Source organism: Lolium rigidum, chromosome 4, assembly GCF_022539505.1.
Source record: "Lolium rigidum isolate FL_2022 chromosome 4, APGP_CSIRO_Lrig_0.1, whole genome shotgun sequence".
In the NCBI taxonomy this organism is placed as follows: Eukaryota; Viridiplantae; Streptophyta; class Magnoliopsida; order Poales; family Poaceae; genus Lolium; species Lolium rigidum.
This window is the reverse complement of record NC_061511.1, coordinates 70,500,461-70,522,545: the sequence shown is the minus strand read 5'-3', so window position 1 is coordinate 70,522,545 and position 22,085 is coordinate 70,500,461. Positions and strand designations below refer to the sequence as shown.

The window sequence follows — 22,085 nt, the reverse complement described above, 5'->3', positions numbered from 1 at the left end:
GGGACGGACTGGCCGCGCATATCTATGTGGCGCCACAGCTCGGGCTCGCCCCGCGCGGCGTGGCGCCATGAGCGGCACACTCCCGCCGCGCCGCCCAGCAGGAGCTCCACCTGGTCCTCCAGCTTGTGGAGGATGTGCAGGAGCACGTCCTTGGGCAGCTCCGCCCAGTCCCTTCCACATGGAAACGACATGGTGTTGAACACCGAGATGTGGAGAGCCAGGGCTTTCTTGGGTCTTCTCCTGCGACCACCGGGAGCCATGGCCGCCGACGGGGCCGGTGGCGATGGCGGGAACCACTGGACTCTGGTCTCTAGGGACCCAAGAGACAAATGGGTCGTATGAAAACTAGCGTCGCGCGTCGATTAAAACCAGGCAGCGGCAGCGAATGTAACGATGGCCTGCTTTGTCTTCCTCATTACATTAACGGATATCACGACCATGGCAGCGAAGGTAACAGAGATCTTCTTTGTCTTCTTAAGTAGATTAGTGGGACAACATCAGAACGGTAGCGAAGGTAACAAAGACCATTTTTTGTCTTATTATGTAGATTAAGGAAAACTACAACAAATAGTGCAAATGTAACGAAGGCCAATATCCAAACAGGTTGTTACACTTGCCAAACGGGTTGGTTCATAGAATCTCAAATGGCTTCCGAGATTACGGGATGAAGATACCAAAGGAGGTCTAAAGGATATACATACAAGAGGAAGATCTAACATATTTTATCTTTACGCATTCAAATTCGAGCAGGAAGATTTGGCATTCAAATTCGAGTAGGAAGATTTGACAAAAATTTGAGCAAGAACATAACACAATATGCTACTGAACTTCCACCAGGTAATTGCGAGTGATAAAAGTACTTAGCTGCAACATCAGATCTAAACAAAAAGAAAGCACCTGAATTGAGATAAAAAAATCGAAATGATATAATATATGCAAAAGATGAGGTTTTTACAAATATCCAAACACACCCTCTAATACAGCATCCGTACATCTTATTTTTCTTCCAACATCTTGCTTTCTACAAAATGCAATAACAATTAAGGAACAAAGCTTGTCAGTACTCTTATGACAATAATAACAAACTCAAATTAACAGTAATAGTACACTGCGTGTAATCTCTCCACCATGCCAGAGCAACTCTTATCATATACACCCTTCTTCATCCTCCTCCCTCCTCTCCTCCAGAACAACTCTACAGGCACTGAAATACAATACTACAGCGAACCATCATCATCCAACCTAGCTCACCCTTACTCACTCAAGCATCAATGATGGGCTCGGCCGTCGGTGCCGGAACCGGAGCAGCCGCTGCTGGAGCAGCGGGGGTAGCAGCTGCAGCCGTGGCGGCCTTCTCCGTCTCGGTGACGGCGCCGTTAGCAGGGGCGTCCTTACCAGGCACTGCTGCCGCTTTGGCGCCGTCCTTACCAGGCACCACTGCCACTTTGGCACCGTCCTTCCCAGCTGGGGCAGGCGGGGTGGGCGGCTTCATATGCGGGGGTGGTGTCTGCTTTAGCTTCAGCAGAATCTGGCGCATACGGGCCATGTCGGTGGGCTTCCCTGGCTTGGGACCCTGCACCACGACGATGCCGGGCTTCTTGTCCTTGTCCTTCTTGCCCGTCCTCTTCTCGATGTTGGCGATCTCGTGCGGGATCAGCTCCGAGATTGCCTTCCAGTACTGCTGGTCCGCACCCTTGTGGAACTTCTCCTGGTTGGATAGGAAAAGCTGACATGTGAAAGAAAAGGGAACTGTCAGGTAACAATGTTGTTGACAACCAGCCACAGAAAGTACATGAGCATGATATTAAGAAATAGCGTACCTTCTCCCTCTCACGGTTCTGATCCTTGCTAGTCTCAAGGTTTAGCTTGCGCTTCTCAACAAAGCCCTTCTTGAACTCTTCTGCCTCAAGGATGATCTGGCTCCTCAGCTCCTTCTCGTGCTTCTCCTTTTCCTCCAGTAGGATTGCGTTTTGACTGTTAAAAGTTCTTGGTCTTAGCATCTATCTACTTTGCACAGGATAGATGAAATCAAGCAATAAAAACAGCATTATTTTTTCTCTAGTAGCCACGTCTGTGCAAGACCATTAATGCAGCACCGGTATTGCAGTTCAGGATAGAGAATAAGGCATAGAACAATTTATATGGAAATAATCTGTGGTCCAGAAGTCAGAACTGGGGTCATATCTCACATCTATATCTCATAGTTTACTTCCTAATGGCTTTAGAGCAAACTAAAAATCTTGGTACACATGGGTTAAAATAGACAAATAGAGCCACTGCAGGAAACATAAGACAAACTACACTCGAAAGCAAAACACTTACTCCCAGAAAAAACAACATTCACATAATCAGGAGAGCTTCTTTGATTTATAGAAAGCTGTCATTTTGGACATGAAAGTAGTCAGACTTTCTAAACTTTGAGTACCTATACATTTTTTTTCATATTTACATTTGATGACTGGAAGTGCAAGCCACGTGTATATTTGTCTCAGAAAGTAGCCTGGTTTGAAAACTAGAAAACCTTTAACATTATAAAAAACAGGCTTATGTGCATGAACATGACTCTGTACTTTCCACCATGTTCTAGCAAGGCCAATTTCACTTCCCTATCTATTATATACTAAAAGCAAAATACGGATATTTAATAGAGCCATTATGCTGATCCACATCATCTAAATTATTTTAACGGTTAGATCTAATATTTGTGGCTATGATTTACCATAAACTTAATAGTTACGTAACTATGTACGTAGTCTGATTTGACAATTATTTGACACGCTCTATATATGGTCCCACCAGATAAAATCGTGGACAACAAAATTGGCACGGTCATAGTTGTCACGCTCTATATATTGGTCCTACCAAATAAAATATAAAATTGTGGACAACAAAACTGACACGATCTATGTCTCTATGGTAAAGACAAAGTCGTGTCTCCTTATAACTCTAGCTAGCTGCAACCTTTCTCTTTTGAGGGAAGCTAGCTCCAACTTTTTTTTTCTGACATAGCCAACCTGCCATGTTTATTATATGTAGATCAAGCTCCACGGTCAATCTTGGAATGGAAAACTACCTATAAGTAACCTCATGATGGCTTGGATTAAATAAGGGATGAAAGAGGTTTCTACGTATAAGTTTAATTAAATATTTTGGATCGGACGAAAGGAATACATGTCATAAGTAAAATACATGGTCGCAAGATTTAAACGCATCCTAGCAAATCTATTGATCTCATCCGATGCATGTCAAGTTGGAGCCCTAATTCTTTCCACGCTACAATGCTACCACCGAGCAGATTATTCACCAACGATGATTTATGCAGATCACTACAGGAAAACGGTGCCGATGGCCGAGTTTTTGCCGTATGCATTCAGCGAGCATGCCGACGGCCCCGACCTTTGACCGTCGGCGTAGCTCCAGGTCGCCGGCATAGTACTGTTTTCCTGTAGTGGATTCGGGTGCGGCGGCATGTCGTTCTTTCTATGCTACTACGTCAACGTTGATGTTTGATAAGAAAAAGATCGGATGCATGTCCCTGCTCGGCCCGGTGTCATTCTTCTACGCAATGTCTTCGGATGCCTAGCCACGTGCCGGCCTACACACAGCTTCACCGACTTTGATAACAATGTCGATCTCTTTATCTGCCTCTAACTTTGATGAACAATATGTGCCTGGCCTATGGCTGAAGAAAGATCCGTCTTTATCCTCTAGGATTTTTCTGCTTCTTCCATGATAATTTGCAACGCTGTAACGTTTCCCAGAGCTATCTCCTCGGTACAGCGTACAAGGTACTCGAGATGTTTTACGATGCGAGACTCCGGGTGAAAGCTGGCAACTTCCAGTTTGGCGATCGATGGATTTGTTCATCTAACGTAGACATGGTAATTTACATGTCAAGGCGGCTAGAATTTTATAGCATTAGATTATAGTTCACGGCCGTCCGATGGTTTGCTAATTGTTGATCGATTAGCCATAGAGAAAGAGCAATTTGATCTGAGTCTGGCCGCTTTTCTCATCTTGACATTTGAAAAGATTTTATATGAACATTGAACCTTAAAAGCTCATCAGCTTAGAGTTTTTCCATGATCAATCGCTCAATGTTTTTTTACAGCACCAGTATATACTAACTCAAGTCAGATGATTATGTGTTGGTGACCGCTGCGGTTAATACAATTTTTCACCTCGGATCATACTGATTAGTTTGATTTGATAAAAACATAGAAGAAGTGCCATCTCCCAGGTAAAAATAATAATACTATCACAGTTCCACCAGAGCCAGATTATTAAAAAAACTTATGTTTTTTCCCAGCTTCTCATCTCCTATTTGAATTTACTTCCTCATACATGTCTCTTTTTAGCACTGCAAGCCGATAATTTCCTAATCCCAGAAGCTCAAATCTCGGTCGAATATTTGCATCTAATATTAGGTCAGTGTTTTTTGATACTCGGTAGCCAATAGGTTGGTTATACATGATATTACCTTCGTACACGAAATTGGAGTTCATAGTATGAGCTCATATCTGTTGTGGTAAAAAAATCTAGGAATGATATTAGATTAGTAGAAACTCCTCCGTCTTCTTCAGATTATCAGATGCCTGAAGCTTGCGTGACTGATGTACGCATGATATTAGGTTAGTATGTAGTGCTGAAGTTCAGATTTACCAAGTATGTAGTGCTGAAGTTCAGTTCAGAGAACCAACCTGAGGTTGGCTGGTTAGGAGGGTGGTTGTACCCCCAGCCCACCAGAGTTCAAACCCCAGGTTTGACATCTGTGTGTCTCATAAAGGCGGAATATTCATTCAGTGGGAGGCGACGTTCCCGTCGACAGCGAGGCGCCTGTGGTGACTTCGTCAATTTCAAGATCCAATCCGCTGGCTCAGTCTTCCGGAGGTGCTCATAGGGGTAGGGTGTGTGTGTGTGCGTTCATAGGGGTGAGTGTATGCGCGTGTATATGAGCGTCTGCGTTTGTACTGTGTTTCTCAAAAAAAAAAAGTTGTCCATAATATTATGTTATACTATAAATAGATAGTGAATTCGGTAAGGGAAGTACTACTAGAAATATGTAAGTATCGAGTCAATAGTTTTGCATAGTATCTGGTCCAATATATAGAGATATAAACATATGACTTAACAATCTTTTGTAGGCATTTATATGTTCACTTGAATGCAGACCTTACTATGATCCATATATCACGAGTGGTACATAAGCGAATATGATTTGAAAATAAATTTGCATTTTAATCAATAAGATAAAGGATTTTATACTTAATTTGTGTGTATGGATAAAATCACCTAGATGCATAACAGTTATAGATGGTAACCACTCACCTACAGGAAAGTTCGTCCATGTAACTTTCACCTTAAAATGGTTTGACAATAGGTTAATAGTTCTATAAAGATTCGTCTTGCCATGTTATTATATCAAAACATATCAACACATGATTCATTTTGCTTTCGGAGTTCTGGTCTTACCATACTATATATCGGATTTTAGTTTATATTGATCCAAATACCATAACTTATTTTAATTTTCCAAAACATGAAACTATCAAAATAAAATCAAGATAATTTTTTTTTGGCGTTTTTGCATATTACTTACATTCACAATCGAACCTAATGGCTCAAACTATGATTAAAATACATGTGTATATTTTCAAAAAAGACGGTATTGTGGTTCCAAATCTAAGCTTGCAGTGATACTAGAGATAAGTTCCATTTTTAACTGTTCTGCATGAGCATATTCAAGCATTTGAAATTATTGCATAATGTTAGATCACACATATTATAATTTAGATTGGTCCAAAATAAAATATAGGAGAGTTAAATTCTATGATTAATAATTCCATGTTTCCACTATTTATTAGGCTATTACACCATACATTTATTTCATGAAAACATTTAAAAAAATTAAATTATATGCCCTCGCATTTGCGAGGGCCACTTTGCTAGTTGGCAAAAAACAAAGAATACAGCTAGACACAGGGTCCTAGGCATTCGAACTTGCGGTTTCATCATACAAATCCGGATGGACCTACTAAAAGCCTAGTTTCCAATTGCATGTTTCAAGTTTAGCGAACCACAAGAAAACATGGATGCGCTGGCCATTGAAGTTGCACATCGATTGGTCCTATTATCCAGGTAAAATCCTAGTCCATTGAAGCGGTAACTGCCATGGATCACATCATGATATGGAACATGATGATATAGCTGGTTGCTGACCAATTGGTGTGTAGATTTGCTACCTATCAGCCAAGATCCTATTGTCCTGAAGCTGTGAAGGCACTGGATCACATGATCAGATAGCTGATGATGCACTGAATCGTGAGCAGGCTGCCCGCGTGATCGGCCGAATTTACGCTACAGCAAGGTCAGCAGCTCGGCAATGTGAACCAAAAATGTAGATCGCCGCGCAGATCGGCAGATCTAGGACCCCAACCAACCCACCACGCCACGATCTAGCAGAACCAACCACGGAGCCGGTCCAGAAGTGGGTTGTAACGACAGAGGGAAGCAAGGAGTGCGTACCGGCGCCACTCGCGGAGGATGATGCCCTCGTCGTGGCCCATCTGGGCTGGGGGCGGGAGGATGGGCCCGGCGTCGTGGGAGCCGGTGAAGAGGCCCTCGTCGTCGTCGTCGGCGGCGGCGTAGTGGCCGTTGCCGTTGGACTCGGGCATGCCGAAGGGGTGCGCGTCGGCGTCGGAGCGGAAGGCGTAGGGGTCGGGGGAGGCCGGGACGTCGGCGGCGGAGGGGGAGGCGGGGTCGAAGCTGAGGAATGGGGAGGAGTGGAAGGGCGCGGCGGCCGGGGAGGAGGCCGGCGAGTCGAAGGCGGTGGCCATGGCGTCGGGGTCGGGATCTGGAGCGAGCTCGGCTGCAGGTGCAGGGGAAGGTGGTTGTGGTGGTGATCTATCTGGCTTGGCGTGGAAGAGAGAGGAGTCTCGAGAGACAATTCCACTCTTCTCGTCAAACTTCAGCCCAAAATAATAGATTTTTCAAATTTTTAGACGGATCTGACTTTCTTTTTCTTTTTCTTCCCACACCCTGTGCTGAAGAGGCTTGAATCAGGGCATCTTCGACATCCGACGCAAACGGATACGGAACAACTGTTTCGGACCGTGCAATCAAAATCTACGTCTCTATCCAGGCTCAGCGGAGCGACGCATAGTGATTTGGTTGTCCGTCGAAATGCAAACGCGGCGTATTCGTGGTCGTGCCGAGTGACAAAATGCAAACGCGGCGTATGTGTGGTCGTGCCGAGTGACAAAGTATTCCTACCCGGCCTCACACATCAAGGACATCGAAATCGACCGCGAGCATTTACTTCTTACTCCCTTTCCGCGTAGCCAGTGGCGATGCCGCCACCCCAACCCCACCCCGTCGCACTGCCGTGTAATACCTGATGTCTGTTTGGCCCTCATCACGCCGGAGTACAGGATCGGAGCCGGGGTATAATCTCCAGCCCCTTGACCGCATCTGTCGCGTCTTTGGTGGGCACCTCCCTGCTGGATGCGACGACCGGCCTTGCCACCCAGAACCTGTTCGATCGATTGCGCCGGTAGGTTCTCGAATTCATTTTTGGGCGTCATTGTAGGCCACCATTGATCGAAGTTTCTACCCACGTAGATGGGGATGTGGAATTCACTCGAGAAGTTCCGTAGATATCACAGTGTTTGTGGATTTGACATTCATTCTTTGACATAGACGATTCCAACAATGACATCAATGTCTCCGGTTTTCAGCCGGCTTATGGAAGGCAAGCTCCTCATGTGAGCTAAGAAATCAATGAAATGCATATGACAAGTCATATTATCTTGCTGATGGCATATATCCTGACTGGACCATACTGGTGAAGACTGTCCGTAATCCAAATACGGAACAAACGAAGAGGTTGTCCAAAATGCAAAAACCTACCATGAAAGATGTGGAGCGGGGATTTGGTGTGCTTCGAACTCGGTGGGCAATTGTTCATCATCCCGCTACAACATGGTCGCTGAAGACCATGCATGAGGTGATGACCTTTTGCTTGATCATGCACGACATGATCGTTGAAGACGAGCGTTTTTATGGCTGCAATGATCCCGTATGAGATTTCCAGGGTGAGATGGTTGCGTCAAGCCCTGGGGCATCAATCTGGCAGCAGTATTTGCATATGAGTGTTGAAGTTACTAGCGACAACAAGTCCAAACGTCTATAGAAGGATTTGATTGAGCATCAGTGGGCATTGGCTGACCATGAAGACATTGAGTAGTCATCAATACCACCTCATTTTCATGCAGACTTTAAAATATTTGGATGTAATAAATAAGTACTTTGAACCTGTTTATTTTAGTGTTTGAACGTTAACTTTTGTGTCCGCGGGCCAAATGCGTTGGGCCGCTGAGGGCACCCCAGATGAAATGGACGCGAGGTCAAAAATGACCATTTTCGTATCCGTGGGCCGACGCAAATGGATGTGTGCGTCTGATTTGTGTCGCCCTGTTGGAGATGCGCTAACCGCGAAGCCCAAGGTGTACAATGGCAAGACCACCAAAGGGATTTTGGTCGTAGCCCATTCAACCCTACAGTGAGAGGGTGCGCGATGCCAAAAAAGTCAGATTTTTGTTTTCTAAAAAAAGAATCTTAAGTTTGTTTATATTTAGATGTATCTAAACACAGTTTAATATATATACATTCATTTAATAAACAGCGAGAGTATTAAAGTTTGCAAGAAAATGTAGATTTGTTAAAATGGCCGAGTTAGAAGGCCATTATCTTTAGGATCCATGGACAAAGCATGAGCTTTATGGTCAGCTTGGTTTGAATTTGAGCCAACCATTTCCCAGATGGAATGGCCATGTCTGTGAATCATTTTCGTGTGTGAGGTGGCTGGTTTGGGCCACATGTTTTGGCCCACATGATGCAATTGGTTCTACTGTCTCACGGTTGCTGCCAAGTTGTATATGTCTTTTTATGGCGGCTAGCGCAGGAAGTATCTCCCATTTGGAGATGTTCGATGCCATTGACAAATGGCTAAGACAAGCTCATGCTCTATCTGCAGTGAGTACGATTCTTGGAGACACTCATTAATCTATAATATCTATAAAGTTCGTTCCCACTAAAATGCATTTAATGTTTGCAAGCTGATATCTCATGTAGCCACATCATCACAATTATTTTTACCCGTCGGATCGTCCTATCCATGCAGCCACACCGTGCATCAGCCAAACTAATTTTTAGGTGCTTTTAAGCTTCATGTACATCCCACTCACCCACTCAAGACCCCATTATCAACCATTAGCATGACATGTCCGTGAAATCCCACTACTAGCAAATAACTACAAGTTCAGTTTACTTCTAATTAAAGGCCCATCACCACCCTTCCATCTCCTCTATCATCACAACACTATCCTGGAGAAGAACGACCACACTTTGATTGGAAAGGCATGCAAACGGCCGGTTAATTCTTTATCTTCTTCCCCACTACCTTTATGCTATGGTCGATCTGTCTTTCCGGTTCTTTGCATCCTTCCTATATATACCTTGGGGATCAATCGACCTGAGCAGCAGCACAAAAGAAAACAGTCCAAGATTGCTTTGACCTCCAAGGAATCAATCCAGTCAGCTCAAGAGCTTTTCTTTTCCCATTTCATACGGGTCATAGTTGGTCATTCAAATTCCAGGACAGGAGCTTCTTCATCCGTGCTTACACCCACGTCCGCCACAAGTGCTTAGGCGTCAACCAAACCACATGATGCCCCCTGCAACTAATCTTTAGCTTTGTGAGAGATTTTGTTTCAAAATATCATTACAATGGATGGGTGTTATTTTTAAATTTACAAGGTTGCAGAATATTTCATAGCCTCTATGCTTGCTAATATTCTTTGACTGTGTTGTAGTCAGATTAAGCAGTCTGATTTTTCTTCTACATATGATACATGGTAGATCAACCAATAGGCTATTTATAGTTGGTGCATTGCAGGTGTTCAACAAAATATTCAAGTGGATGGCAAAACGTACAAATGATTCTGATGTTGTCGAAGGTTGGTATCACAAGGTAGAAAAGCATGCATAGATTGTCCTTTAATCAATGTTTCTGCAGCCTATGTCTCTCTGAATGTGTATCTTTCAGCGGATTAGGTTACAATTTTTCTATCACACTACACTATTTTCTTGACAACACCAGAGGTGACCATCAAATTCAAGGCTTGCCTGTTCTTCAGTTTTCACCAAACTGCTATGGCCATACCTACCCTTCTCTTGCAATTTTAATTGTATTATTATCTCTTAAAAATTTTGTGTTACCTTTTGTAGAACATATGTGCAACCCAATTTTGAATCAACAATTACGTATTTTTATGTCGATCAAGTTGGCACTATGAAATGTATTTTTTCATTTATTCAACTACATATACATTCTAAATTTCTTGCTTAAGTATCAGCAGCAACGTGCGGGGTTTTCACTAGTTGATTGTACGATCGCTGAATGTGTTTCCACTCTTGTTAATGAGTAGTTGGTCGAGCACATGAGCGGATTGGAAGACCCCTCGGCAAGGCAATGCTTGCTTCTTATGCTGGAGTCACTACCCCCTAAGGAGTTCGTAACAACGGTAGTGGCAATGCAAGCAATCTGGTACCCAAGGAGCAAGATATTTTTTATGGTGAATTCCAGTTCTCACCGTCGACACACGTATTTGTTGAGAGTTTCTTCTACCAGGATTTCGAATGATAGAATTATAGCTAAACATGTCCGTCCGTCCAAAATGGATACCACAACGATAGGGGTTCGTGAAGATCAACGTTATGCGGTCGTTTCCAACACAAAATTTGGTGGTTATGTAGGCGCTCTTTTAGGGGGACATATGGTGTGTTCCGCAATGCATCGGCATTGGCGATCAAGGCCATCTCCGGCCCTGGAGGTCATGGCATGCATGGAGGCAATGGCACTAGCAGCTGATTTATACCTTCAGCATGTCGTTGTGGTTTCAGACTATCTCCAAGTGGTTAACAATCTGCAAGGTGAATATGGCGGAAGCTATAGTATGATCACTGATGAAATAAACCATGGATGTGTTTGTGCTATTGCTAATGAGGAATTGGTCGGACACATGAGCAGATCGGAAGACCCCTCGGCTACACAAGGATGAGGATTTTTTATGATGAATTTCATTTTCTACTTTTGACACACATGTCTACTGAGAGTTTCTTAAGGGTTCTCTGTGTTTCTTCTACCAAGATTACGAAGGATAGGAGTGGAAGTTTCTTCAGGCTCCATAACTTGATAACGGTCATCACTTGATGTTATCCTCTTATGAGCTATATGAGATCTTACTTTTGATGCATGTCCAAGGAAAAAAAACGTAACCCATATAGAAAACACAAAGGCACATATATAATAGCTTAGTTCATGAAGTATAACTGACAAAGCTTACCATACCGCAAGATCATATGATCTTATGTGGTACGTTTTTATGCTTCATGAGTTGATCAACTTGAATCCAATCTCCACTCTTTGTTTTGGTCAGCCTTGTTGAAAGGATGAGATGTCGCCTAGAGGGGGGGGGGGGGTGATAGGCGTTTTAAAAAACTCTTACGGATTTGGCTTGTAAGAATGCGGAATTAAACTAACGTTTATTTTACAAGCACAAATCCTAAATATGCTAGGCTCACCTAAGTGCAACAACAACAACTAGAGCTAAGTAAGATAGGCACAACATATATGTAGCACAAGTGATAGCAAGATATATGTACTTCAAGCACGATGACTATCAAAAGAAAAGTAAGCTCGGGTATATAAATAATCGAGGCACGCAGAGACGAAGATGTATTCCCGTGTTCCCTTCCTTTGCAAGAAGGTATGTCACGTTTGGAGGGGTGGGGATCCCACGAAGGATTTCCCAACGCCACAAAGGCTCACCCTATTCTCCAAGCCTATCCCACGAAGGAATAGCTCTTTCCTTATGGCTAGCTTTTCCTCCACTCCGGAGATGGTAGGCTCCACAACCACTTCACAAGCTCCACGAAGGAGAATCCCGGGCCCCTTCACAATCTGTCACGAAGAGGTCACCGGGACACCAACCAAGCCAATTAGGAGGTCACCCTCCATGAGTAACAAGCTCACGGTCTCTCACTCGACCAAATCGTGGTGGAGAGCTCAACACTATGCAATGATGCAAAGCAAGAACACTAGAGGTTTTCAAATCCTTCACACTCAAATTTCACCAAAGCAACAAATGCTAGGATGAGATTAGAGAGGAAGAACAATGGAGGAAATCAACAATTTAATGACACCAAGATCTAGATCCCAAGAGATCCCCTCACTTAGAGGAGGAATGGATTGGATGAGGTTGTAGATCTAGATCTCCTCTTTCAAATCCTCCAAGAATATGCAAGAATCATAGGAGGGAATGGAGAGGAAGCAAGCTTAAGTGAAAGTGCATGGAGCCCCCATGTGTGGTTTTGGTAATTAATGACAATCCCTATGGACTAATGTTTGCATTGAGTTATATTTGTAGGAGTTGTCCATAGGCAATGCTTGAACCATATGTTGGCTTCAAGGTTGTAATAAGAAGAAATTGATGAAGGATATCAAGTGTCAAGTATATCTTGAAGATGAAGATGAAGTGAGCCCTCAAGTTATCTCAAGACATCAACATGATGAAGTGCAAGTTCAAGATGAGCCAACTCGAAGAGTTCATAAGCTTGAAGCTTACCATGGAGAAATGATGTGCAAGTTCAAGATGAGCCATCTCGAAGAGATCCTTTGCTTGAGTCTAGCCATCCATATGGTGATCATGGATATGTGAAGATGCGTCGAAGAAGAAGCTCTCCCATGGTGGATTATGGGGGAGCAATCCACATGGTGGTCATGGTTATGTGAAGATGCGCCGAAGAAGAAGCTCTCCCATGGTGGTTTATGGGGAGCAATCTACAAGACTTCGTCAAGCAAGCACAAGCAAGAAAGGCGTTCCATCTTGTTGAGGTCAAGATCGTCGTCATCAAGCTCAAGTGGAATGCGCAAGTATAAGGTTTGCTCTTGATAGGGTTTCTTTCTCACCGGTCTCATAGTGTAGTTGGAGACTGGTTTATAGTTTAGTTGCCGTACTATCAAGAGGGCTCTCGAGTGAGTAACTCGATCGTATCGTTCGGAGAGAGCTCAAACCTTTGCATCCTTGCATCATCTTTCTTGGTTGTTATTTGGATCTTATCCATGTGATGTTTTAGAGCTTGTGCTTATTCTCATGACAAGCTCTAGTTCTTCGAAAACGAATTTCGCATAGATCACTTGTTGCGTTTTCGAGTTTGGTGATTTTCTCGGTTTCTCATGTTGAGGTGTTGCACCTCTAAAAATAATAGAAAATCATCCCCCACTAGTTTCCATATTTTCACTTTTTGTAGGGATAGCTCTATCATACTATCTTGAGGTGTATAAAGAACTCTTCATTTGTTTGCATGCTCTAAATCTTAGTCAACCATAGCTCAACTTATGAGCCTATCATGACACCGACTTAGAGCCATATCTTGAGTTCTTCACTTGGAATCAAGCACTCAAGATCTTGATCATTCATTGCTTAACACATAAGCTAGAGCATGGCTAATGTTGAGTTCCACATAAGAACTCCATCTTCATTTCTTCTTCTTGATCTTATCACATATATGACTTCAAATCGATGATCTTGATGTCGATACCCAAGGTATATCTTTTATCATCATGGCATGTAGACTTGAATCCAACACATGAACTACAAGTAGTACATATGGAATATTATTTCATATAAAATTAATGAAAACATTAGTCCATAGGGGTTGTGATTAATTACCAAAACCACACATAGGGGCAATATACCCTTACACTTGTATCTCCTTAAGCTCTATCATAATATCTCGTTCATAAATATCTTGATCATCCATTGATTAACAAATAAGGTAGAGCATGGCTAAATTGAGTTCCACACAAGAACTTTTCAAATCGACGATCTTGATGACAAAACTTAAGGTAAACCTTTATACAAAGGGCATCCACACTTGAATCCAACACATGGATTTCAAGCATTACCTATGTAGTATTCATTAATATAAACTTTTTTAAAAAAAGTTAGTGCATATAACTTATCATTAATTAGCAAAAGCACACACAGAGACAATGTACACTTACACCTGGTCCTTCATATGGAATCACAGAAGAAGTATAATCAATTAGAAGGTGGACGGTTGAGAATATTAAATAAAAAAGGTCACAAATATTTGAGAATATTGAATATTAGTGAAAGGAGAACATAATATCGTGGAAAAAAGGCCAGTGACGGGGACAGGTGTCATGCACTCGTTTAAGCTCGGCACACTGAAACTGACCGGGACAGGTGTCTTGCACCCACTACAGTACACAATTAATTAAATCTTAATCGATTAATTTAGGCACCGACTTTGGCTGGCTGACAGGTGGGGCTATCCCACCACGACAAAGCCACCCACCCACTCGTGAACCCGACCAACCTTCCAAAAGCGTACGAGGAGATTTGATTAAGATTAAACCAGCCCGATTCGGAAATGAATTGATTTTGTTTTGTTTGTCCATTCTTCCAATCGTCGGCGTTAGATTAGGCGCGCGCCGCGCTCACATTCCATCCCCATCTTCACCATTCTAGAACCCTCTAGAATCTTCTCCTCCTCCGCCTAGCTACAGACCAAGAGGCGGCGGCGGCGGCGGCGGCGGCATGAAGTACCCACCTCGCCGCGCCGCCACCTGCGGCTGCGGGTACCTGGCCGCCTTCCTCACCCTCCTCCTCGTCGCCTCCCTCCAGATTCAGTACCACCACCTAAAGGTCCCATCTTTTTCAGCTTCCCTGGTTATCTTTGATGCGAGTCTGTCGGTGTATGTCTGAGTCTGAGTTGCGGACTGACTGACTGACACTGGCTGCCGTTCAGGTGGATCTCGGGAGGTCCGACTTCGACGCCGCCACGGCCACGCAGCGGCGGCGGGAAGGGGGTCGCCGGGGCGGAGGATCGGCGGGCAGGTGGAGCCGCAAGACCGGCGCCGAGGGCCTGCCAAGGGGGATCGTCGAGACCAGCTCCGACATGTACCTCCGCCCGCTCTGGGACTCCGCCGGCGCCGCAACCAAAACCAGCGCCAAGGTGCGGTGAGAGATTACCTAACCCCACTGGCTTCCACACCTTTGCTCCTGCGGTTACCGTGATTCATTCATCAGTTAATCCCACACGCACACGGTGGTGCCACTTAATGTCTGAATTTCCGTTACTCTTAAAGGTTATTACCATCGTTCAGTAGCTTCGTTCAGTTAGCTGAAAGCGTGCCGAAACAAAGAGCGTGAGTGTTTGTCATGTGTTGACAACATATTTTCAGTTATTAGCGTATCAAAACTGGTTAACTGGGACCAATCCATTCGCGGTATCACTGTACAGCTGCCTCTAAAGGTTTGTTAGTCTTTCTACTGTTATTGTGATTAGCTGATTCATTCAGCTCAGACCATGCTAAAATGAAAGCCAGACCCCTGTTGGTTCTTAACTTTCATCCCAGACGTACCAGCCAGCATCCTGACATCTTAATTTATGAACTGCTTAGGTTACGTTGTCCCGGCAAAAAGTTTCTTCTAGGTGACCGATTCATTAGGCCACTCTGTTGCTAATGTACACCACTCCTTTGTACCTGCAGAGTAAGAACGATAGGTACAAGGCTCTGCTGGCGATGGCAGTGGGCATTGAGCAGATGCAGAATGTGGACACCATGGCCCGTAAGGTCCGTGTTCATCCCAAATTCTTCCATTTGACATCAAACTGTATTTTCTTAGTGAAGGAAGGTTTATCTGTTCTGTTCTGATACGTGTTCACCGTTCACTTTGTTCAGTTCCTCAATGAGAGCTACACGGTCATGCTGTTCCACTACGATGGGAACGTGGATGGCTGGCGTGGTCTTGAGTGGAGTGACAAGGCCATACACGTACTTGCTCCCAACCAGACAAAATGGTAAACCCCAGATAGCATGCCGTCTGTTTTGCCGAATTAGGTATCACCGCTTTGTGGATATGAGCGTTGTCCCTGCTGCAGGTGGTTTGCCAAGCGTTTTCTGCATCCTAGTGTCGTGGCTATCTATGACTTCATCTTTCTATGGGATGAAGACCTTGGAGTGGAGAAATTCGATCCGCGGAGGTATGGGACTTCATCATGCCGACAATGATCTTTTTGGTTTCAAATGTTGACTAGGACGTCATCGTAGCAAAGTTTAGTGACATAAGCTACATACTTGTAAAATTACCTGTTTGTTGACAAAACCACACTCCCCGACTATTCTAGGTATTTTTTTTGTGAAGTTTGATGTACTTCACGGTTTAAGTATTTTATGTGATCGAAACTCATCTTCCAGGTTAACCATATCAGAACATGTTTAATTAGAATACTGTGGGCCTCCTTTCCTTATGGCCTGAGTAATGATGAAACAACGATTTGACAAGGGTTGTGAAATACTGTTTATTCTGCACATTTTGGGGCTATGGAGTTATCTTGAAACTCCTAAATGAATGCTTTTTATTGACAATGTACTTGGAGTGGAGAGCTATCGGCTTGTTTTGGTTATCGTTGCTTCTGAGGGTATGTCTTGCTGTGTTGCATTTTCTGTTCAAAGATGCCTTTTCATTTTCCATGTTTCTCTTCCTAGGTATCTTGATATAATGGTTTCTGAAGGCTTAGAAATCACACAGCCTGCTTTGGACCCTGATCTATCAACAGATATCCACCATCGGATCACAATCCGCAACAAGATGACAAAAGTGCATAGGTGCTCGTGTCTTTCTAATTCTCACATCCCGAGATATGACTTACTTCCATATTCAACTCTTTCCTGTGCACTCGATAACCTATTTACTGTTTCTGTAGGAGAGTATACGACAATCGTCCAAGCATGAACTGTTCTGATGACAGTAAAGGACCTCCATGCACAGGGTAAAAATTGTGCTTATCGTCTTCCAGTAAACTGCCTCGGTTGATTTATGGTATCGTAACTTGTATTATTTGATAGGTGGGTTGAAGGTATGGCACCAGTTTTTTCTCGTGCAGCCTGGAAATGTGTATGGCATCTAATACAGGTACAGATTCTAACTAACCTGCTCGATAATACATCGTATGATCATATTTAAGTGTGACTGGAAGGTTGTAAATCTTAATAGCACATCCAACTTTTAATGTCCTGATCTCGCAGAATGACCTGATTCATGGATGGGGCTTGGACATGAAGCTCGGCTATTGTGCTCAGGTACTTAAGATAGTACAAATTCACGTCGGTTTGCTCTATGAAACTTCAAAATTTATTTCAGTTCTTTTTTTTTTTTTTTTTTTTTTTGCATTTTCAAGGACACGGTGTTACATGCCTACATATGTTATTTCTCAACATGCCAAAGTAACTTAGAAGCAGAGATGTTAATATGTTATATGCAAACTACTGTGCTTGTTTCCTCTTATTAGCTGCTATTTATCCTAACATAATGATAAGATTGATGGATTAATGATTTCAAGATGGCTTTTAGTCTTCTACTACCTCCGTTCCAATATAAGTGTCTTACTTTTGTCTAGATAGAGATGTATGTAGAAGCATTTTAGTTATAGATACATCCGTATCTAGAAAAAATTGAGACACTTGTTTTAGCACAGAGGGAGTAGCTGATAGTACCAATAGCTTAGCTTTGTTCCTCTATTTTTAATTATTATGTTGTTTTTCTTCAACTTTACATTACAGCTAGCATCTCTGTCAATAAAGATGAATGTTGTAAGCATAGGTTTGTTGAATAATAAAAGCAACCAAAACACTGATACATCTAGTGACATGTGATTTCAGGGTGACCGAGCTGAGAAGGTTGGTGTGATTGACAGTGAGTATGTTGTCCATCAAGGGATACCATCATTAGGTGGACCATCACATAGCAGCAAGGTCTGTTTATCATCATATTCTTTTGAAAAAATGATGTGGCTATGTTGGATATATGTTTGTTGACATTCTGATATGAACTGAAATTATAGAGAGAATGAACATCTTTTGTTGTCCGATTTCTTCTCTAAAATTACAAAATTGAATCAATAAGTGGTAACGAAGGAGCATCAGTTGATATCTAGCTCGATGATCATTTGCATGCCAAAGAAGCAAGAATACTTTACTTTCATTTGTTACGCCTTCCCAAAGTTGGTTCCTTTTTCCTGTTAAATAGAAGTTGGTGCCCATTTTAGCCTTGCTTGCTCTAAGCCTACTATTATCACCTGATCAACAATGAAAATCCATTCGATTACTCTGTTGCTGACTTTTCTCTTTCCTGATATAGATACCTCGAAGATCTTTGGATTTACGGACACAAGTGCGTAACATATGTTCTCTTCTTGCTAAATCAATGTGCTTCATTTTATATTTTCTAATGCCAATTGCGTCCCTCTTTTATTTCAATAGATTAGAAGGAAATCGTCAGCTGAGCTGGAAAAGTTCAAAGAACGGTGGGATAAAGCTGTAAGGGAAGATGATGAGTGGCTGGATCCTTTCGAAGCTTGAATACTTTGGATTAAAGATCTGACATGAGATAAAGGCCCAAAGACTCAAGATCGGACTTGAGATCATGTTACAGCAGAACATGTTGGGCCTCATAGCAAAACAATTAGTTATAGCCTTATAGGCATTTTGCTGACTTACACACACCGGTCTGCCCTCAAGAGCTATAAGAACAAGTGGGACGGCACAGATTAGTACACGGAGAAACGGAGCAAGAACCTATACTATTACTAAGCAGGGGCTGGCACACTATCTTGTAATTTAATTTCAGTTCTCCATTAGCTGAAGTTGTATAGTGACACAACGCATATGTATGTGCAGTTCTATTAATCGTAAGTATTACAGAAAAAACCAGTTTGTCACATACTTTTCTGCCATAGATTTAACCTCAAAACAAGCATCTCATAATTTAGATGCAAGGTTGAACAATGTTTGGCAGCGCAATGTGAAAGGTAGGGTGGCACGCTAAATCCTTGAGGTTCAAATTAATTCTTGTGTTAGTGGACCAAGATAATTTTAAATCAGAAGTTAGTAATTGATTACTTTTTTAAATATACAAGAAATTGGAGTACATGAGTACAATTGGTTGATTCCTATATATGTTTAAATTTCAATAAAAGGATTTACTTTCACAATGTAATTTAAAGAAATGCTTTAGATGCAGTGCCCTAACACCAGGTGTTAACCTTATGGATATACTGTGGTCAAACAGTTCGAATTTTCTTGGAGTAAGCCATTCACTACTGAATCATTTGCTCCCATATGGAAATATCGCGACAGTGGTTGCGTCCGCTATGGATGCAAATTGCAGCGGTCGGAAGTGGCCGCGTTGGCTAAGGGCAAAGATTGTGGCTGCGAAGGAGCCTCCGCTGGTCAATAGTGGCCGTGGGAGGTAAGGGCACCACCTGCGACCATGAAGGCACTAGCAGAGTAGCAGTCGAGGGAGATACGGGCACCGTCGGCCGCGGGGTGGAAGGGTGGTGCACAATATAATGGAAGCTCTCTCGAGGTTGGTGGGGATAAGAAGGGAACATGTCAACTAGATTTTCTTGAGGTGTGTTAAATGTTTCGGTTTAGTGGAATCGAGTGACAGGATTGTTAGGTTTCCAATCAGGATTTTGGAATAACTATATTTAATTAAAAAATACCTATAGCAACGCACCAGCTTAGTACTTAGATGTATCTGCAAAGAGAAAATTTGTCATTATTTATTTTCTATCTTCAATATATGTCTTGTGCAAAATTTGATTTTTCAATATTTTATCTGCACTTGAAATGGATCACCCAAACCCCATCTGTATCTTCATCAAAGAAAACTGAGACATACATTGACAAAAGGGAGAGGGACAAAAGTGAACTGTAAATTCGAGCATTCCACTTTGGCAGAGTTTACAGTGAATACTTAGACCTTAATTGTAAATTCGATTCCTTTTCCAAAACAAAATGAAGTGATATACACAAGTATATTATAGTTTTAATGTTTCTCTTATAAAATGAACTGGTGATAAGGGTAAGTCGGGCTGGTGGGATTATGTTGAATTGAACGCTTACTCGAAACAGAGTAAACACGGTGGTCCCCATGTTAGCCGCAAAATGTTAGGAACAACCATGACCTTTGCGGGGCATGGAGTTACCTGCGAGGCTATGGGAATCCATTTGGTTACCGGCCTTGGCAGGAAAGTGTAGCAGCCCTGAGAAAAAGGCAATATAAGGGACGTAGGCAGCTGAGTCGTAATGGATAGGGCCGTCCAAGAACTCGTAACAAAGTTTCTTGCTACCTTCCGTCCTCATTTAACCCGTCATTCTCTCCTCCCTCTTTTCCTTGATTGAGAGCTCCATCCATGTGCCTACCTCCTCTATCCTCCTTCCCGGTGGCCTAGCCGGCCAGAGGATTGTTTTTTGTCGCTAATTTTTAGGGTCGTAAGCTTGCATGTCCTAGTAAAAACTTATGTTTTTTTGGACCATTTTGTAATTTGTATCCCACCGATGGAATGAATGCAGTATCAAGATCCTTTGGCCTTTATCGCGTGGTACACATGATAAACTACTCCCAAACAAAAAATAGATCCTTTGACATTTTCCTGTTCAAAAAAAGAAAAAAAATAAAGAAACTCGTGTGTAGGGTTCTATTTAGGGCTAAATCCTGTGCTTTGCTCCGCGAGTTTATAGATGGGCTTCAGCTCTTAGACTGGGCTGGGCTTAAATTAGACTGCACAAATAGGCCCACGCTGGCCTATTCCCCGTTCAGTACCCTGTTCCCACGGCAGAACGGCGGTGAGCGGCGCCGCCGGCGACCTCAGCCACTCCGTCCCAAGCAGATATTCGAGGTGCCTCTTTGTCCTTCATCAGCGCAGGCTCAGTCGCCAGTGTCTCCACTTCACAACGGCTGCCAGATCCGAACGAGCGCCGCTGGCGACCTCAGCCCCTTCGTCTCACAGCCACCAACGATTCGAGGTCAGGCTGCCGCTTCTCCTTCCTCTCCTCTTCTAGTTTTTTCTTTCCTTTTCTTCTCTGATATTTTCTTGCGGGAAACCCTAGATACATTTTTCCTCCTGACCAAAGCCCAATTTCTCTCAGCACGGGCTGTGTATGCTGCATCAAACTGTAGCTTTATTTTCATTTTACGCAACCACTGCTTGATTTCCCCTTGTAACAAAACCCTGCTTACACCTCGCTTTGCTGAAGACAGTGGACAGAGAAGAGGGTTCTGCGACAGGGGGAGGTGATATATGATGGATCGTGCTCAGATTCCTCAGGGTAAGACCACCCAATTCTTCTTCATTCTGCCTATAGCAGTTTGTGTGTGTTGTGTCTAAGGGGAAAATGCATGGTGTATGCTTGCTCTGTGTTGGATATTTCGCGACACACATTGGCCGGAGTAATCAGTACCTTGATTACATTTGATATGTATTGCACCTATGTTGATCAAAGAAGTATGCCCATTGATTATTGCATTTATTTGTTGCTTCCTGCTGTTTCAGGGGTGATACCATCCCAACCATGGCATGTGTGGATGCCAAGCGGCTGCGGTGTTCCGCAACACCGAACGATCCCTGGTCCAAGGTCCTCGACGATGACAATGCTAGTTTCCTGGCCGGCACTGGTGCCCCTGCTTGACGAAGATCCTCCTCCGCCTCCCTCCAAAGCCATCCTCCCTCCCCTGTGCCTCCCTCGTCTGCATGCGCTGGCGCAGCATCCTCTCCGACCCCGAGTTCTCAGACGCTATCGCAAACACCACTGCAAGTCTCATCTGTTGGGCTTTTTCGCAGGGAGTACTCCTAAATATCATGACTTTGTTCCTCTTCTAGGCATGAAGCCTGACCGCATCCCGGCCGCGTGCTTTGCCGTGCCCAAGAGCAGAAGATCCTACCACCACTAGAAGTTCCTCTGCTGCTGTCATGGCCTCGTTGTGCTGATCCATGGCTCGGGGCGCGAGGCCGTCGTATGGGATCCCCTCACCGGACAGCAGCACCGCGTGCCTTTTCCACATGGGCTCGACAACGCTGAAAGGGACACTTTTTGGGTCTGGCACATGGCGATTGCTTGTCGAGGCTGTTCATATTGGACACACACA

The 22,085-nt window shown here is 43.5% G+C and overlaps 2 protein-coding genes across 2 annotated transcripts; one reads left to right on the top strand and one right to left on the bottom strand.

Annotated features, from left to right (window-relative positions):
• Positions 1-907: 907 nt before the first annotated feature.
• Positions 908-6,961, bottom strand: LOC124708134 (clathrin light chain 2-like). Its single transcript, XM_047239823.1, has 3 exons — positions 6,526-6,961; positions 1,821-1,974; positions 908-1,726 (listed from the first exon to the last, which is right to left on the bottom strand). The coding sequence occupies exons 1-3, from the start codon at positions 6,834-6,836 to the stop codon at positions 1,262-1,264; spliced, it is 930 nt and encodes a 309-aa protein (XP_047095779.1). The 5' UTR covers positions 6,837-6,961; the 3' UTR covers positions 908-1,261.
• A 7,724-nt stretch (positions 6,962-14,685) lies between these two features.
• LOC124707971 lies at positions 14,686-18,926 on the top strand. Its single transcript, XM_047239662.1, has 12 exons — positions 14,686-14,795; positions 14,899-15,105; positions 15,644-15,727; positions 15,836-15,954; positions 16,036-16,137; positions 16,643-16,762; positions 16,861-16,926; positions 17,003-17,069; positions 17,183-17,236; positions 17,816-17,908; positions 18,294-18,326; positions 18,416-18,926. The coding sequence occupies exons 1-12, from the start codon at positions 14,688-14,690 to the stop codon at positions 18,512-18,514; spliced, it is 1,152 nt and encodes a 383-aa protein (XP_047095618.1). The 5' UTR covers positions 14,686-14,687; the 3' UTR covers positions 18,515-18,926.
• Positions 18,927-22,085: the final 3,159 nt, after the last annotated feature.

What these genes read in the sequence shown, in the direction of transcription:
- LOC124708134 (XM_047239823.1), bottom strand. Translation starts at nt 6,836, where the DNA reads ATGGCCACCGCCTTCGACTCGCCGGCCTCCTCCCCGGCCGCCGCGCCC. An exon ending in ATCCTCCGCGAGTGGCGCCG is followed by an intron (nt 1,975 to 6,525) that starts GTACGCACTCCT and finishes AACTTTTAACAG; the next exon opens with TCAAAACGCAATCCTACTGG. An exon ending in AGAACCGTGAGAGGGAGAAG is followed by an intron (nt 1,727 to 1,820) that starts GTACGCTATTTC and finishes TTCACATGTCAG; the next exon opens with CTTTTCCTATCCAACCAGGA.
- LOC124707971 (XM_047239662.1), top strand. Translation starts at nt 14,688, where the DNA reads ATGAAGTACCCACCTCGCCGCGCCGCCACCTGCGGCTGCGGGTACCTG. An exon ending in GTGTATGGCATCTAATACAG is followed by an intron (nt 17,070 to 17,182) that starts GTACAGATTCTA and finishes CTGATCTCGCAG; the next exon opens with AATGACCTGATTCATGGATG. An exon ending in CTTTGGATTTACGGACACAA is followed by an intron (nt 18,327 to 18,415) that starts GTGCGTAACATA and finishes TTATTTCAATAG; the next exon opens with ATTAGAAGGAAATCGTCAGC.